The following is an 18,055-nucleotide window of genomic DNA, read 5'->3' on the forward strand; positions in this document are numbered from 1 at the left end:
TTTTAATAGCAAACAGCTTATGTTTGATGGCATTTTTAACTTTTTTTTTATTAGACATAAAGTGTACTTTTATGGAAACGATAATGATATAAAAACAAACACTGATCTAAAAGTAATAAAGACCGAAATAAAATAAAAAAATGTTTTAGGACTTAAAATAAAAATGTATAAAAGACCAGTCAGAGGTTGGCAGAAATATGGGCATTTGAAATATAGTTTATGGTGAATAGCCATATTCTTTCCAAATAAATGTCTATTAAGTGATTCAATTATTTATTGTGATGAACTGTCATTGTAACAAACACGTTTGCAAAAGCTACATTTTAGGGAATATCCTAAAAAGCATAACATTGGCAGATATTTGATGTCCACTGGTCTACAGCGCCATCTGCTGGAAAGACACCATCGCCATGTTTGGCACTATATAAACAGTCAGCCAAACTTCAAATACTTTGGCAGGACACGTGTACCGTTACTTGCTCTGAAAACAAAACAAATTGATCTAAACACTCCCGTGTTTCCAACTAAAACATCGCGTCGCATTCCTGAACCTCCCGCGCCCCCTGACGCACAGGCTGCGCAGCTGCAATCCGAATTTAGTTGATCTGTAAGGGTATCCAATTGGATGGACTGGGATTTTTTGTAAACCCACACCGGCATCTGCCGGATACCTGTATGTGTATTCTACAAGACAGACAGATATAAAATGATGAAGACTATGATGTATATTTAAAGAGGACATATCACGAGTATCTGAATTTTATCATGTTTAAGTGCTATAATTGGGTCCCCAGTGCAGTGCTTCTATCGACCTAGAAAATATGAAAAAGAACAACCCAGTAACTTAGTTTTGTAAACCATTCTCTGCAAGCATGTGAAAAAAAATGGTCAGTAAAATGTGTCTGCCCTTGTGATGTCAGAAGGGGATAATGCGCTATCCAACCACAGCACTGCCATTTACTGCAGAGATCAGTTCATTTGCATTTTAAAGGACACACCCCAAAACTGATTTTTTTGCTCACACCTACAAAGTGGCAATTTTAAAATGTCATAATAAATTATCTGTGAGATTTTTTGAGCTAGAACTTCACACACAGTACTCTGGCGACACCAAAGATTTATTTGACATCTTAAAAAGTCTTGTGAAATGTCCCCTTAAACGTGAACCAGATACCAACAGCAACAATATTAAACACACATGTTCAAGTTAATCTCAGACATAGTCATTGTCCTTTTGATAAATTACCATAAGGGTATTTTGTTTTTCGCTTGAACGCCAAATTAGATTCCAGTGAAAATTCTTTCTGATGAATGGTCCGTTTGAATGAACCGACTCACTGAAGTGAATCATCTCTCTCGCGCTCTCTCAAAATTCAAAATGGCTTTATTGACATGGTAAAAAACACATTTTGTCCTATATTGCTTAATAATAGAAACATTAAATTAACACTTTACAAAGAAATAAATTATCTCTTTCTCTCGCGCGCTCTCTCTCTCGCGCTCTATACGACGCAACACCCGGATCGGGAACGCGCAGTACAGACATGCTGTCCTAGCAAAAAACAACAACATGTTCAACATGTCAGGCACATTTTAATTTATATTAATAATTTAATTCCCTTACAGACCTTAAAACTGAGTTTGGATTGCAGCTGCGCAGCCTGTGCGTCAGGGGGCGCGGGAAGTTTAACTCTCTCTCTCTCTCTCTCTCTCTCTCTCTCTCTCTCTCTCTCTCTCTCTCTCTCTCTCTCTCTCTCTCTCTCTCTCGTTCAACTCTTGCATTGTGACAGTGACTACGTCAGTGTGCTGCACGCAGTCAAATGGGAAGCGAGGATAAAATAGTGAGCTGGATCTGCCGGTTTACAGTTATTACGGCTTTTTTCCTGGTCGGTTTCATTATAGGTGAGTTTAAATGTTATATTGTAAATGTTAAATGTCAACTGTGCATTTTGATAAACAACATGCTGGCACAAAGTTGCCAACTTCACTTACAACAACAACACTCAGTCAGCACAGGACTGATGTGCTTTGCATTACTTATTACTCACTAACAGGTTGTTTCTAAAGAGGTTTTTGCTTAACTTGTGAAAGTTAATTTCAAATGTCTTTAGTTGCAAATATAGTAAAAAGTTAAAGGAATCTGTAAGTATTTGTTTTGTTTAGTATGAGGATTGTGCATATATGTAACATGGAATAATGTAAGTGTATGAGATCATAGTAAACTTTACTAACCAAACCACAGCTAAAACAAGTGCACACTGTCTTGTTTACTATTAAAACCTTGCAGTACTGCTAATATTGCTGCTCTTTCATCAAATCACATCTTATTTCTAAGTCATTTTGAAGAAAAGTGTCTGCCGAGTGTTGTTTCTCTGGTGTCATATTCAGCAGATCCCCCACTGGTGTCCAGATCTCATGCTGCATTCCAGAATTCCTGAATATCCGCTTCATCTCCGCCCACATCTGCCTAATGGATCTTAACATTTTAATGCATTCATTTGCATTTATAGCATGTACAGGAGTTGTGCAGGATGCTTCATGGTGCCAAACTAATAAAACAGAAAAGTCATCAAACATGGTTTAGTGTAACAGGTGTCTGTTTCCCATCACAGGATGGTTTGCTCGACCTACCGCTGTCAATCATGGAAAAACGTCAAAAAGTTTCCTGCGTGATTTTATGGATGAAATGCAAGCAGAGAATATTAAAGAACATCTCAGGTACTCGGTCGATATACATCAACGCTCGAGAAATACTTCAAATGGATCTATTCTAGGACTTATGTCTTGTATTTTATCTCCTAACCAGAAAGTTCACACGGCTGCCTCATCTGGCGGGGACGCAGCAGAATTTAATCTTGGCAGAGCAGATTCGTGACGAATGGATAAAGTTTGGTCTGGACTCTGTGCACCTTGTCCCGTATGACGTGCTGCTGTCGTATCCCAATAAAACTAATCCCAATTACATCTCCATAGTGGACCACCTGGGCAAAGAGGTACAAACTTTCCAAAATTATTAATCTATTAATACCCCTTTTTTTAATAGATGGATTGATGGAAAGTTTTGTGTCTTTCAGGTCTTCAACACCTCTCTGTCTGAACCTGTTCCTGAAGGTTATGAACATGTCACTGATATTGTTCCTCCCTATAGTGCCTTTTCTCCGAAAGGACAACCTGAGGTGATGCATGTTACAATTGGATTTATGTTGAATACATACATGCATAAATACAAATGTTCAAACCTTTAGTAATGTGATGATTTTTTGAACTGTAGGGTGATCTGGTCTATGTTAATTACGGACGAACAGAGGATTTCTTTCAACTGGAGAGAGAAATGGGAATTAACTGTACTGGAAAAATCGTCATCGCTAGATACGGCAAAATTTTCCGCGGAAACAAGGTGATGAACTGTATATGTAATGCAACATATGTAGGGCTGCATAGCGATTAATCGTGACTAATCGTTTGCAAAATAAACGTTTTTTTTACATCATATGTGTGTGTGTACTGTGTATAATAATTTTGTATGAATAAATACACACACATGTACCGTATTCTCAGGACTATAAGTCACACTTTTTCATAATTTGGCTGGTCCTGCGACTTATAGTCAGGTGCGACTTATATGTCAAAATTTATTCATACCGACTAACATGCACCAAAAGAAAACATTACCTATATGTAAAGCTATATGTTGCCCCTGTAGCCTACCCCTGAATAAACTTAAAGACAATGGAAAAAGACTTAACAAACAAAATGCCCCTAAAAAGAATAATAATTTTCGAAATAAATGCGACTTATAGTCCAGTGCGACCTATATATGTTTTTTCCTCTTCATGACGCATTTTTTGACTGCTGCGACTTATACTCTGGAGCGACTTATAGTCCGGAAAATATTGTAGATATTTTAGAAGTATTTACATGTGTATATACATTTTTAGATTTATATATAATTTATATTATATATAAATATTTTAATCTATAAATATATATATTTTTTACTTAAAATTATACATACATGCGCTTGTATTTATATAAACATAATTATTATACACAGTACACACACATATATGATGTAAATAAAAGCTTTTATTATGCAAACGATTAGTCACGATTAATTAGTGAAAAATGTCTGAAATCAAAATTCAACCCATGCCATTTCAAACTTTTCTGTCAAACGAATGCAAATTTTTACTGGTTAGCTATTTTTTTTTCGTACAGCTAAAATGCCACAAAGCACCAAAACCACAATGTTGTCACAACATGGAGGAAGCAAATAATGAAAAGATTTTGTGGTCAGTGTGATTTTTGTTTAAACAACTGTATTTCACAACCGTGTGTGTGTTTGCAGGTGAAGAATGCGATGTTAGCTGGAGCTAAAGGCATCATTATGTACTCGGATCCTGCGGATTACTGTGCAGAAGGTGTAGAGCCGTATCCTAAAGGCTGGAATCTACCGGGAGGGGGCGCACAGAGAGGGAACGTCCTAAATCTTAATGGAGCGGGAGACCCCCTCACTCCTGGATACCCCGCAAAAGGTCTTTGTGCCCGATATTTTTGAGGAGTCTTAAAGGGACATTTCACAAGACTTTTTTTAAGATGTGAAATTAATCTTTGGTGTCCCCAGAGTACGTTTATTTAAGCTCAAAGTACCTCACAGATAAATTATTATTATTATAACATTATAAAATTGCCACTTTGTAGGTGTGAGCAAAAATGTGGGTGTGTCCTTTTAAATGCAAATTGCAGTCCCTCCAGAAAAACGTGATTATTCGATCGCATGATTCAATGCATAATCAGCCAAAGTCCGCATATTTATGCGGGGGCCGCATTTTTTAAATACGCCGCACTTTTGCCACATAAATTGCAGATTTCTGCTCGCAAAATATGCGGGGCTTGCATGATTTTATAATCCCCGCAATTTCATAGCAAAAAGTCATATATATCTTAGCAGAAAGTTGAAAAATGTTGCATTTACTTCACACATGCGCAGTCATGTCCCCTGTTGTCATGGGAATGTTAGGAAGTGGTGTAATTACGCGACGTGAACATCAATGCAAAGCCGCAAACAGTATTTGCAAGTTTCAGCAATTTTGGCAAGTTCTCGCTATTTCATTGCATAAAATTGCATAAATATCCAGCATATTCCATCGCATTTTTTAAGAAAACATGCGCCAAGATCAAGGATTTTTGCCCACAAAAATCACAAAAAAAACACTCTGCGTTTTTCTGGAAGGACTGAAATGAGCTGATATCTGCACTTAATGGCAGTGTTGTGGCTGGATAGTGCAGATTAAGTGGCGGTACTATCCCCTTCTGACATCACAAGGGGAGCCAAATTTCAATAAGCTATTTTTTCACGTGCTTGCAGAGAATGGTTTACCAAAACTAAGTTACTGAGTTGATCTTTTTCACATTTTCTAGGTTGATACAAGCACTGGGGACCCAATTATAGCACTTGAACATGGAAAGAGTCAGATTTTCATGGTATGTCCCCTTTAAATATACATCATAGTCTTCATCATTTTATATCTGTCTGTCTTGTAGAATACACATACAGGTATCCGGCAGATGCCGGTGTGGGGTTACCAAAAATCCCAGTCCATCCAATTGGATACCACGATGCAATTCACCTGCTGAAGTGAGTTGACCTCTGCTAAAAACCTTGTATCTTATTCAAAAAATGTGCAATTCATTTAGCAGACGCTTTTATTCAAAACTGAGAAAAAAACAATAGTTTCATCAGTTTTATTTTTGTTTTATAAATATACACCATAGTAGAGAATCTTGTAATTGCTTGTAAGGGCAACACTCTTTTAACTATGTTAAATATTTAAATATGCAATTATCAAATGTATATCTATTATAGTTATATTTTAAAGCTAAGGGAAGTATCTTGAGGGTTAGGTTACTTGCACTTTGAATGATACCTAACATTATGTGACTTGTTGAGATGAGAAATGATTTAATTGTGATGTCACTTCCTCTAGGAATATGGGGGGACGTCTTCCCCCTGATAACTGGAAGGGCGCCCTTAACGTCTCATACCGAATTGGACCTGGATTTGTGAATGGCTTTGAACAGAAGTATGACCTCATCTGTCTTGACAAAAACAGCACATATTTCTGAATTAATATTCACTAATGTGAGCAGAACTCGATTTGATTCAGTGGTCTCAGTTTCACATACTGAGAAATTGATGTGTAAAATGTTGCACGGTGAGACCAGCATATTTATTAATAAAGATAATAGGGACTGCATAGGTTCATCGTTCTGATCTTAAACATTGAACCCAATTCACACCTGACCTTTAACCACAATATCACGGGTCTGTGCACAACCCATCATCCATGTAATGAACGGTTACTTAACTTTATACATCTATAATCAACACAAACTCTCCAGGTAAACATTAACTGCATGATCTCAGCAGTAAAGAAGTGTTTGTTCACTCAACATGCAAAGGAATGAGATGACACACAACATTTGCTTAGTAACACTACACACACACACACACACACACACACACACACACACAAACACACTCTCTTGTCTAGCTGTGTTGTTTTTATGTAATGAATTCTGGGGGTCTGCCAGTTTACACAATGGCCTTGTGTTTTCACACGCGCACACACATATTCAGCAAGGGGCTTTAGTGTAATATACTGTAGGGTGTTAAAGGGATAGTTCACTGAAAATTTAAAATTCTGTCATCTTTTACTCGCCTTCAAGTTGTTACAAATTAACCTGTAAAATGTCTTTGTTCTTCTGAACACACTAAAAATTATTTTAAGGAATGTTTGTAATCAAGCAGATCTGGGGTACGATTGACTTCCATAGTAGGAAAAAATAATACCATGGAAGTCAATGGTGCCCCTGATTTGTCTGGTTACAAACATTATCCAAATTACTTCCTTTGTGTTCAACAGAGTAAATAAACACAAACAGGTTTAAAACAACTTGAGGGGGACTAAATGACGACAGAATTTTCATTTTCAGGTGAACTATCCCTTTAAATGTTGTCACTTTTTAAATGGTTTATTGACTATTTTGTTTTTATTATATTTCAGTACAGTGCGTATGAACATCCACACCAACAATCAGGTGACACGTATCTACAACGTGATTGGCTGGATCAGAGGAGCTGTGGAGCCAGGTGATATCACAATACTGCACAATAGCACTGATGTTGTGTGTAGAGTTTAATGTCTAACTCTCAGAGTTGTGCTTACATTGAAATTTTTCTTCTGGCAACCCTGTAACTTACAACTAAGGGTGTTGCAACATACCAGTATTGATTTCAAAAATCAAAAAATGTTAGCTTTATGTTAAGAAAATGCTAGCTTCATGCAAAAAAAATGTAGCTTCGTGCAAAAAAATGTTGCTTTGTGCAAAAAAAATTTAGCTTCGTGCAAAAAAATGCTAGCTTCTTGCAAAAAAAATTTAGCTTCGTGCAAAAAAATTTTAGCTTCGTGCAAAAAAAATGTTAGCTTCATTCAAAAAAATGCTAGCTTCATGCAAAAAAAAGTTAGTTTCATGCAAAAAAATGCTAGCTTCATTAAAAAAAAAATGCTAGCTTCATGCAAAAAAAAGTTAGTTTCATGCAAAAAAATGCTAGCTTCATTAAAAAAAATGCTAGCTTCATGCAAAAACAAAAGTTAGCTTCATGCAAAAAAATGCTAGCTTCATGCAAAAAAAGTTAGCTTTATGCAAAAAAAATGCTAGCTTCATGCAAAGAAATGCTAGCTTCATGCAAAAAAATGCTAGCTTCATGCAAAAAAAATGTTAGCTTCATGCAAAAATAAAATTTTAGCTTCATGCAAAAACAATGCTAGCTTAATGCAAAAAATGTTAGCTTCATGCAAAAAAAATGCTAACTTTATCCAAAATAAAATTTTAGCTTCATACAAAAAAAATGTAAGCTTCATGCAAAAAAATTTTAGCTTCATACAAAAAAAGCTATCTTAATGCAAAAAAAGCTAACTTCATACAAAAAAAATGCTAGCTTCATACAAGAAAATGTTAGCTTCATGCAAAAAAAGCTAGCTTAACACAAAAAAAATGCTAGCTTCATACAAAAAATGCCAGCTTCATACAAAAAAAATTTTAGCTTCATGGAAAAATGTTAGCTTCATGCAAAAAAAATTTTTGCTTCATGCAAAAAAGTTAGTTTCATGCAAAAAAATGCTAGCTTAATTCAAAAAAATGCTAGCTTCATGCAAAAAAAGGTTAGTTTCATGCAAAAAAAAAATGCTAACTTTATACAAAAAAAAAATGCTAGCTTCATACAAAAAAAATGTTAGCTTCATGAAAAAATATGTTAGCTTAATGCAAAAAAAATGTTAGCTTCATGCAACAAAATGTTAGCTTTATGCAAAAAAAGTTAGCTTTATTCAAAAAAATGTTAGCTTCATGCAAAAAAATGTTAGCTTCATTAAAAAAATGTTAGCTTCATTAAAAAAATGTTAGCTTCATGCAAAAAAATGTTAGCTTCATGCAAAAAATGTTAGCTTCATTCAAAAATGTTAGCTTCATGCGAAAATGTTTGCTTCATGCAAAAAAAATTTTTGCTTCATGCAAAAAAGTTAGTTTCATGCAAAAAAATGCTAGCTTCATTCAAAAAATTTTGCGCCCCAGGAAGAGTATTGTTTAAAATAAAAAAAACATCCCAATAAATATGAAGAGTTTGGTTCCAAAACGCGATAAACGGCATTTTTGAAAAAAAATGAGTTACTGCCAAAATCAGTATTATATCAGGTCAGTTTTTAAAAGTAAATTCTTAATTTTACGCAAAATTCAAAATCCGCCATGATATTCTGTCATCTTTTCTCCCTTTTTTCCCAAAATGCGATAAACGCCACTCCCCCTTTTTTACAGAACGCAATAAATCCCACAGCGCACCATTCACGCAATGTAAACAAACATGGCGGCGCGCTGAGTACATGGAGTCCTAGTTTTCCTCATCTACTTTGTACTTTGTGATCAACAAACAAAACAAAATAATACTTTAATTGCATTGATATAAACCTGTGATGGTTTTCTGTGATGGGAAAGAAACGTAAGCCATCAACATCTAATAATTTCCCTGAGAGGCACTCGGTAGACGGGTGCTTGTTCTCCCGACAGCATCAAGCTTCTCATGCTAACAGATTGACCCCAGAGGATCTTATGAAAAACTTTACATAATTTTACTCAAAGTCAACGAAAATCGAGCAGGACCAAAAACATTTTACAGCTGATCGCTGTGAAAGACGTTAAACGACGACGTCAAGAATAACCGCAATGACAGGGTTCTTAATATGACAAAGTAAGTGTTTTGATTAATAACATTAATGTTTATATTTTTAATTAGTGTGTACAACTAGTCAACTAAATGAATATAACATGGCAAAGATGAATGCACATTTATATAGGCTATTGATTCAATAGATTTATAGCATTTTGAATAAAAACTTGTCACGGATTTATTGCATTTTGTGGAAAAAATAACCCGTTTTTATAATAAATCTTTGAAAATCAAGTTATGGATTTGAATTTTTTATGTTTTTATAACCTAAAGATGCTATGTGAAAGTTTGTAACAGAAAATAGTGGTTTTCATCTTGTCACTTTCTTGGTATAGAAAACGCGTTTTTACCAAAATTTGTCAAAATGGATTTATTGCGTTTTGGAACCAAACTCTTCATATATAGTAATAATATTAATATCGTAAGTCATTTTGATCACAATAATCGCGTAGTGCAAAAATGCAACCACTCAGACATTGTGCATTGCATAGTGGTGGTGTGTTTCCCAAACTGGTGTGAGAAAATAATCAATTATAATGAAATCATAAAATGTAAATAATAATTTTAGAAAAAAGTGCTAAATAAAACACTAACAAAAATATATATTTTATTTATAAATATTATGTAAGGAATAATTGACGACGGGCCATTGAATTATAAGAAAATAATGCACACCAAGGGGGTAATGCGGCACGACGCGAAGCGGAGTTACACCGCAGGTGTGCATTTTTTTCAAATAATTCAAAGGACCGGAGTCAATTATGCCGCTTATACCACGGTTACCACAAACATTGATCTGGTGCCTATTTTTAAGACATTTGAAAAATTAGGTGTGCGGTTTACGGAAAAATAGTCAACACCCATAGAACATTTCTCAGCCAATCAGAATGCAGCATTCAACAGACCCGTGGTTTAATATAAAATAAAATTCCCAAATTATAAAAACAGACAAAAATAAAAGTTTTTAAAGTTAAACATGTTAAAATAACCCTGCTTTAAGAAAATGTGAAGAATTTCTTGTGCGTGCGATCAGACAGGTACATTATTCTGGGCGGTCATCGGGATGCTTGGGTGTTTGGAGGCATTGATCCGACGACAGGAGCTGCTGTGGTACACGAAAACGTAAGAGCAGCCGGAAAACTAATGAACAAAGGTGCGAGTCCACATACACATTCATCTCTGTCTTGTTTGATGTAAATCACTATTATTTTTTCTTTAAATGACGCTTTCTGTACCTGTGTGTGTGATTGAGGTTGGAGGCCCAGAAGAACTTTGATCTTTGCCAGCTGGGACGCAGAAGAGTTTGGTCTGCTGGGATCTACAGAGTGGGCAGAGGTACAGATGGCATGAAAATGAATGAATGGATAGATGGATGATTGAATAAATAATTAATTGTTTTGTTGTGTGTTGCAGGATAACGCCAGAATACTGCAGGAGCGAGCGGTCGCATACATCAATGCAGATTCTGCTATTGAGGGTGAGTCACAAACACACCAATGTGGTGTAAATACAGTTTTGAATAAGAAGTGTTGCGGTATCTGTAGATGTGAGACGGTGTTGAATTCATATTCTGATGTGTGTGTATGCAGGTATGTACACACTGAGGGTGGACTGCACTCCCTCCTTACACACTATTGTGTATGACATCACCAAAAAGGTCAGGTGCAAAATATCCATCTATTCATAATAAATACTGTATATGATGATTATAAAGACATTGATAGACAATACATCTTGTATGTTGAATCGGTGTTTTTGAAGGTTCCAAGTCCAGAAGTCGGAGAGGAGAAAATGAGCCTATATGACAGCTGGCACAAGAGAGATAACTGGACTGAAGGAAATGTACCTCGGTTAGTTTCCAGACATTGTGGTGATTATGAACTGTTATTATTTATATGATTTGAATTTTTTTTATAATGCATAACGTTACTAACCAATTCTTCTGCGTATGTGTGTAGGATCAGTAAACTGGGTTCTGGCAGTGATTTTGAAGCATATTTTATCAGATTAGGCATTACATCTGGAAGGGCAAGATACACCAAAAACAGTGTGAGTGTGTTTACATATGTAAAAAAACCTTCTGAAGTCTAAATTTCTAGCACCAAAAACATAAATGATGTTTTCCACTTTTGGTTTGCCCCTTAGCAGTACTGTTTGTGCTACTGTAAAACATTCTGACTATGTCATTTTTTTTTATGTTGGCTTGAGAAATAGCTATGAGTATATGAATGTTACATGATTGTTTCATGCTAAACATGTTAGCATCATGTTAAAACAAGCTAGCTTAGCTTTTTGTTAAAACATGTTAGCATCATGTTAAAAAAAATGCTAGCTTCATGCAATAAAATGTTAACTTCATGTTAAACAATGCTATTCATGCAAAAAAATGTAGCTTCATGCTAAAAATGTTAGATTTATTATACAAATGCTAGCTTCATGTTAAAACGCTAACTTCATGTTAAAAACGCTAGCTTTGTTCTAAAAAATGTTTGCTTCATGTTAAAACGATAGCTTTATGCTAAAAACGTTAGCTTTATGCTAAACGCTAGATTCATGCAAAAATGTTAGCTACATGTTAAAAACGCTAACTTTATGCTAGAAAATGCTAGTTTCATGTTAAAAATGCTAGCTTGATGTTAAAAACGTTAGCTTCATGTAAAAAATGTTAGCATCATGTTAAACACGCTAGCTTCATGCTAAAAAATGTTAGCTTAATGTCAAATCATGCTAACTTAGCGATTAATCATGCTACCTTTGTCTAAAACATGCTGGCTTCATGTTAAAACATGTTGGCTTCATGCTAAACATGCTGGCTTCATGCTAAAACATGTTGGCTTCATGGTAAAGCATGCTAAATCTTTATGCTAAATCATGATAACTTTGTTAAACATGTTAATATCATCCTTAATCAGGTTACCTTCATGTTAAATCCTGTTAGCTTTGTGCTAAGGGTGGCCATTCATGCCAGTTCCGCCGGACACGCCCCGAACATGTTTTCGGGTGCGTTCTCCGGAAGTCGCGTTGCTCGACCGCATACGTCATCGATGTTCTCACATTTCAGTTAAAATACATTCGAAAATTTCTTTTAAGACAAACAATCATTGTAGTTTCATTCTTACCTTGAAATGTAACGGTTGCCTTTCTGAAATTGAACCCGAAATATTAAACCTTGATGACGTATGCGGTCAACCAACGCGACTTCCGGAGAACGAACCCGAAAACCTGTTCTGGACGTGTCCGGCGGAGCTGGCACGAATGGCCACCCTATTTGTGCTATTTTCATTCTAAATCATGCTAACTTCATGCTAAACATGTTAACATAATCCTTAATCAGTTTACCTTCATGTTAAATCATGTTAGCTTTGTGTTATCTTCATGCTAAACATCCTAAAGCTTCATGCTAACGTTTCATGCTAAAGCTTCATGCTAAAGTTTCATGCTAAAGCTTCATGCTAAATCATGTTAATTATCATGCTAAAACATGTTAGCATCAGGTTAAATCATGCTAGCATATGTTAGCTTTATTTTTTTAAATTGCACTCATTTTAACTTCCTTTTTTTTACTTTTAAGACTATAGGCTTTCTCAGGTCAACATAACGTTTGTCCTCAATCCACCCAGACTCGAAACTAGATAGTAAAATTTGAGTTAGTATATGAGTGAGTAGGTAAGGATTTGTGTTCCTTCCACAGAAAACTGAGCGTTACAGCAATTATCCCGTCTATCACAGCGTCTATGAGACTTATGAGATAGTGGAGCAGTTTTATGACCCGAGCTTTCGTCGGCTGGAGGCGGTGGCCCGGGTCAGGGGTGGGCTCATCTTCAGTTTGGCAGACTCTTTGATTCTTCCTCTGGACTGTGAGGAGTACGCCTCTTCTCTTAACAGATACGCTAACAGCATCCATCAGATCGCACAGAAACATCCGGATGCCATGCAGCAGTATCGCGTCTCATTCGGTGAGTGATGACGTTAAACCTTGACTACATCCCAATACACACATACTGTACTTCCTGTACTGTGTGTACGGTAAGTATTTGTGCCAGCAGCATTAGTGGTATTTTTGTGTACAGTACATTAGTGCACTTTCTAGTTGCACACTTAATAGTATACAGGCCATAAGGGAAGAGAACCAGTCCATCTCTTGTGTTACGTGCAGTTTGCATTTGTACTTTTCTTTGATTTTATGTCATCTTTCTTTTTTTTGTTTTTCTAGACTCTCTTTTCTCTGCGGTTAAGAACTTCACAGACGCAGCCCGAGATTTTCACCAGCGACTAAATCAGCTGGACAATTCTGAGTATGAACAATACGTCAACATACAAAGACAAGATTTAGCTAAAAGAGATTGTTTACCCAAAAATTACCCCATGATTTACTCACCCTCAAGCCATCCTTGATGTATATGATTTTTTTCTAATACAATTAGAGTTATATTGGAAAGTGTCCTGGTTTTTCCAAGCTTTGTAGTGGTGGTAAATGGTGCTTCTGATTTGAAGCCTAATGCTGCGTTCGCTGTGCATTCACACGGGGCGTTAGCGGTAACGCTTCCCATTCACTTTTAATGGGTGACGTTATGCATTGCCGAACTGAATTGTGGATCCGTCGGCGCCGCGTCAGTGCCATTGCTCTCGGCAGAAGTTGAACATTTCTCAACTTTTCAAGCGGCAACGCTTGCGTCAGCCAATTAGATTGCTTTATGCAAATAACCTAGGCAGAGCCAGCCAATTACATTTATGGAAGACTGGAGCATGTGCTGCGGCCACTGTGATTGGCTGTTGGCCACGCTTCAGACAAGCCTTCCGTCAAGCGTTAACGCTTACGCCCCGTGTGAATGCACCGTCATGCTACTTACACACCAAATGCGGGGCATCGCGTTACTTGCTCTAGATTACTCGCGGGATTTAACTTCGTGTCATGCAATTTTTTTTGCTCGAGTTGAATTTTTATTGCGTTTGAGGCGAATAGCGAGTGTTTTTTTTGCTGTAAACATGCCGCCCATATCGCGTCATTCGCATCGCCCCACCCGAGGACGCGTCTAATCGCGTCTTTACATAGACTTTGTATGCAGTCTAATTGCGCAAATCGTTGAAGTCGCGTCTGGTGTAAATACACAGTCAGACCAGCCGCGGTAGAAGTGCGAGTGATTTCAATGTTAAGTCAATGTAAAGATGGGTTGACACGCGTCTGGAAGTTGTTAGCGGCGCAAATGAGGCGTTTAGCGCGGTAGACGCGATTCTGGCTCATTCACACAAATGTCGCGAATTGATCGTTGCCGCGGGAAACGCACAAGTTCAAAAATTTGAACTTTGGCGGAAAAACGCGCCACGTTAACCAATCAGGAGCTTGCTCTAGTAGTGATGTGATTACAGGAAGCGAGTGGAGTGCCAGGAGCCCCTCCAATGATGCGAATTTCCTCAAACCGGGCTGGTGTTCAACCGGCAAACTAGACGTGGTAGACGCGAATTTGACGCCTCAAACGCGGCTGGTGTGAACCCACGGTAAAGTGTGCTTCCATCTTACACAGAGGTGGTCCGCACGGCTTTGGGGGGTTAATAAGGGCCTTTTGAAGGTAATCCATGCGAAAATATTAATATTTTAAAATGTCCGTCACAGCTATGTCATATGGTGGAAACACACTCTCTCGTGAACGTGTTTCAGAAGCTAGTTAATGTTTGTTCGTTTTAAATATTGATATTTTTCGATTGCCCTCAGAAGGCCTTTATTATCCCCCTAAAGTTGTGTAGATTACTTCTGTGAAGGATTGATGGACTTTTTATGGCTTCAAATCAGAAGCACCATTTACTTCCATTATAAAGCTTGGAACAGCCAGGAAATTTTATAATATAACAATTTTATAATATAACTCCGATTGTGTTTGTCTCAAAAACTATATTAATGTAAATCAAGGATGTCTTAAGGGTGACTAAATCATGGGGTAATTTTTATTTTTGGGTAAAATATCCCTTTAATAAAACATTAATTTAACAGTGTCCTGGTGCTTTCTGCCAAATTAGACAGAATTAAATTAAATAGAAAATATTAAATATGTGTATCATTCATTTTTCTAATTGAAAAAAAAAATTAAAAAAAAAATACTTTTTTATTTAATATTAGTTTCAAAAACAACTTGTTTTTCCAAATTAAAATTTTTGTGCTCAAATCAAAAATGAAAAAACGTATAACAAGCACTAACATTGTTAAAATTGCAGATGTTTACGGGGCAGTAACAAATAGTTCTGCAAGATGTAAGATTTTGTCATTATTTACTGTAAAAGCAATTACAGTAAAGGGGAACTGGAGCTTTCAAGCTTTAAGATTGAAAAGCAGCATGGAAGTACAACAAAAGTTTTCCAAGTGACTTCTTTAGTCACCATTCATGGAAAGGAGAAACATTGTAATCCTTTGTGTTCATTAAAGCAAGTTTTACAGGTTTGTAGTAAAATGAGGGTGTGTAAAAAATGATGACACAATGATCTCATATACACCTGTTATCTGCTCTCTCTCTCTCTCAGTGCAATGGCCGTGCGAATGGTAAATGATCAGCTCATGTATTTAGAGAGAGCTTTCATTGACCCGTTGGGTCTACCTGGAAGGCCTTTTTACAGGTAAACACATTTTACCATTACATGGCTACCCATAATGCATTGTCAAACAGCATGTATCATGCCTTGTACCTTTGCTAAAACAAGACTGCTATGCCATGACTCCGGGTACAAATGTTTTGTTCTTTCTCGTCTGTTTTAGGCACATAATTTTTGCTCCCAGCAGTCACAATAAATACGCGGGCGAGTCTTTTCCCGGGATCTATGACGCTCTCTTTGACATCGAGAACGCAGCGGACCCGCAGAAGTCCTGGGACGAGGTCAAACGACAGATCAGCATCGCTGCCTTCACAGTCAACGCTGCGGCCGTGACCCTGATGCCCGTCGTCTGACCTTCACATCTTAATAAAGATCCAGTTCTTAAAACTCTGAGTCAGCTACTCCTTGCAACAATTCACGGATGATTTACACAATAAATGAACACATTTCATAGTCAGCCAGGCTGGTTGCATAAACGACTGTAAACTTTTGGACTGGTCACAACTTTTTAAAGTTACATATAGATTAATTTAAATTTAAAAAGTATGACTGATTAGCCCTAACTAACTACTAGTTGCTCAAACTAGGTTTTAAAGCATAAGTCAGCAGCCATGCAACTGGACAGACTAGAGCAACACATTGTGTAATTTACATTCTTGTGTGAAGGGTTGCATTGAACAGACATTCAAGAGAGCTATGTGGAAATTTGTGCAACATTTGGTCAGTAATCTAGAAAATATCCACAAATGTCACTATAGTCATTATATTGGTTTTTTGACTGTCTTTAGCTGCAAAACCTTTTAAGTGCATGCAAGCTTTTTTGGCAAAAACCTCCACTTCTAAAAAAATCCAATTGCAATTAATAAAAAACAATTGCAAATAATTAAAGATGCAACTAGAAACAATGCAAATTATTAAAGCCAGAATTTAGAAATGAAGAAACTGAAGCACACATTAGGTCCAAGTACTCATAAAGGAGTCAAGTTTGAATGTGATCCACGGTGCACTTACAGGACGTGACGTTGAAATCGGGATTAAGTGGATTTGAAGTGAAAATATTTGATGAATGTATAAGTCCCGAAAGCATTCAGTCAATATTATCTCATTTTGACGAAGGTGGCCTTTGCATCCCTATACGGAAAAAATTAATTTCTTTGACCAAAAATATGCTTTAAATAAATGCTAAATACATTTTGTAGAAAGTAAAGCTTAATTAAATATATATTTGAATTTTTATTTGAAAATATATTTGGTTTTAACCTTCATATATTAACATAAATTTCAAAATGTATTTCAGGGGCAACAAATAAATTTCTTATTTTACAACCCATATGGCAAGAAATATATTTTTCCTGGCCAAAATATAAAAGTTTGTATATGATGTATAAAATGTTTAAGTATGTATAAAATATAAAACTACATTTCTGAATGTTAAAAATAAATTTAATTTTACTATTTCCCAAAAGCACGCACATCAATCTTAGTTGGGTGCTCCACCAAAAAACCTTATAGTATAAGAATGCAAAATCGGCAACACCAAAACTCCAAAAGCATCAAAATATTTTATTATTAAAAACTATTGCATAGCGTGTAGGTAACGTTACGAGCGTGCAGGCTATTCATCAGACCAATCAAGGTCATCATTTTAACCTTTTCAACCATGTTTTTTACAGGTTTGTAATATACAAAGTTTATCTTCCAATGCGACATAAATATAAATGCTTTAAAATATATTTCAAAATATACAAAAAAATGGCCAAAAAATCAATTAATGAAAAATAAATTTTTGTAAACATATTTCAAAATATATTTCAGCACTAGGACCACATAACAACTAATTGCTTGTATAATAAAAGTTTTTGTTTACATAATATGAAAAATAAATTTTTGTAAACATATTTTAAAATATATTTCAGCACTAGGACCGCATAACAACTAATTGCTTATATAATAAAAGTTTTTGTTTACATAATATGAAAAAGACATTTTTGTAAACATATTTCAAAATATATTTCAGCACTAGGACCACATAACAACTAATTGCTTGTATAATAAAAGTTTTTGTTTACATAATATGAAAAATACATTTTTGTAAACATATTTCAAAATATATTCAGCACTAGGACCACATAACAACTAATTGCTTGTATAATAAAAGTTTTTGTTTACATAATATGAAAAAGACATTTTTGT

General features: G+C 35.9%; 1 protein-coding gene across 1 annotated transcript; it reads left to right on the forward strand.

The window, feature by feature from the left end:
• The first annotated feature begins 1,745 nt into the window (after window positions 1-1,745).
• On the forward strand, window positions 1,746-16,249 carry naalad2 (N-acetylated alpha-linked acidic dipeptidase 2). Its single transcript, XM_055197481.2, has 19 exons — window positions 1,746-1,902; window positions 2,613-2,718; window positions 2,807-2,993; window positions 3,075-3,176; window positions 3,272-3,397; window positions 4,349-4,535; window positions 5,545-5,638; window positions 5,988-6,083; window positions 7,068-7,153; window positions 10,317-10,436; window positions 10,536-10,618; window positions 10,697-10,760; window positions 10,873-10,940; window positions 11,045-11,133; window positions 11,242-11,332; window positions 12,975-13,239; window positions 13,497-13,578; window positions 15,794-15,886; window positions 16,026-16,249. The coding sequence occupies exons 1-19, from the start codon at window positions 1,821-1,823 to the stop codon at window positions 16,213-16,215; spliced, it is 2,211 nt and encodes a 736-aa protein (XP_055053456.2). The 5' UTR covers window positions 1,746-1,820; the 3' UTR covers window positions 16,216-16,249.
• The last annotated feature ends 1,806 nt before the right edge of the window (window positions 16,250-18,055 follow it).

Source organism: Misgurnus anguillicaudatus, chromosome 24 (assembly GCF_027580225.2).
Source record: "Misgurnus anguillicaudatus chromosome 24, ASM2758022v2, whole genome shotgun sequence".
NCBI classification, from domain to species: domain Eukaryota; kingdom Metazoa; phylum Chordata; class Actinopteri; order Cypriniformes; family Cobitidae; genus Misgurnus; species Misgurnus anguillicaudatus.

Excerpts from the sequence above, each read along its gene's own strand:
- naalad2 (XM_055197481.2), top strand. The coding sequence starts at position 1,821 with ATGGGAAGCGAGGATAAAATAGTGAGCTGGATCTGCCGGTTTACAGTT. Across the intron at positions 10,761-10,872 it reads TGCAGATTCTGCTATTGAGG|GTATGTACACACTGAGGGTG; the intron begins GTGAGTCACAAA and ends GTGTGTATGCAG. Across the intron at positions 13,579-15,793 it reads AATCAGCTGGACAATTCTGA|TGCAATGGCCGTGCGAATGG; the intron begins GTATGAACAATA and ends TCTCTCTCTCAG.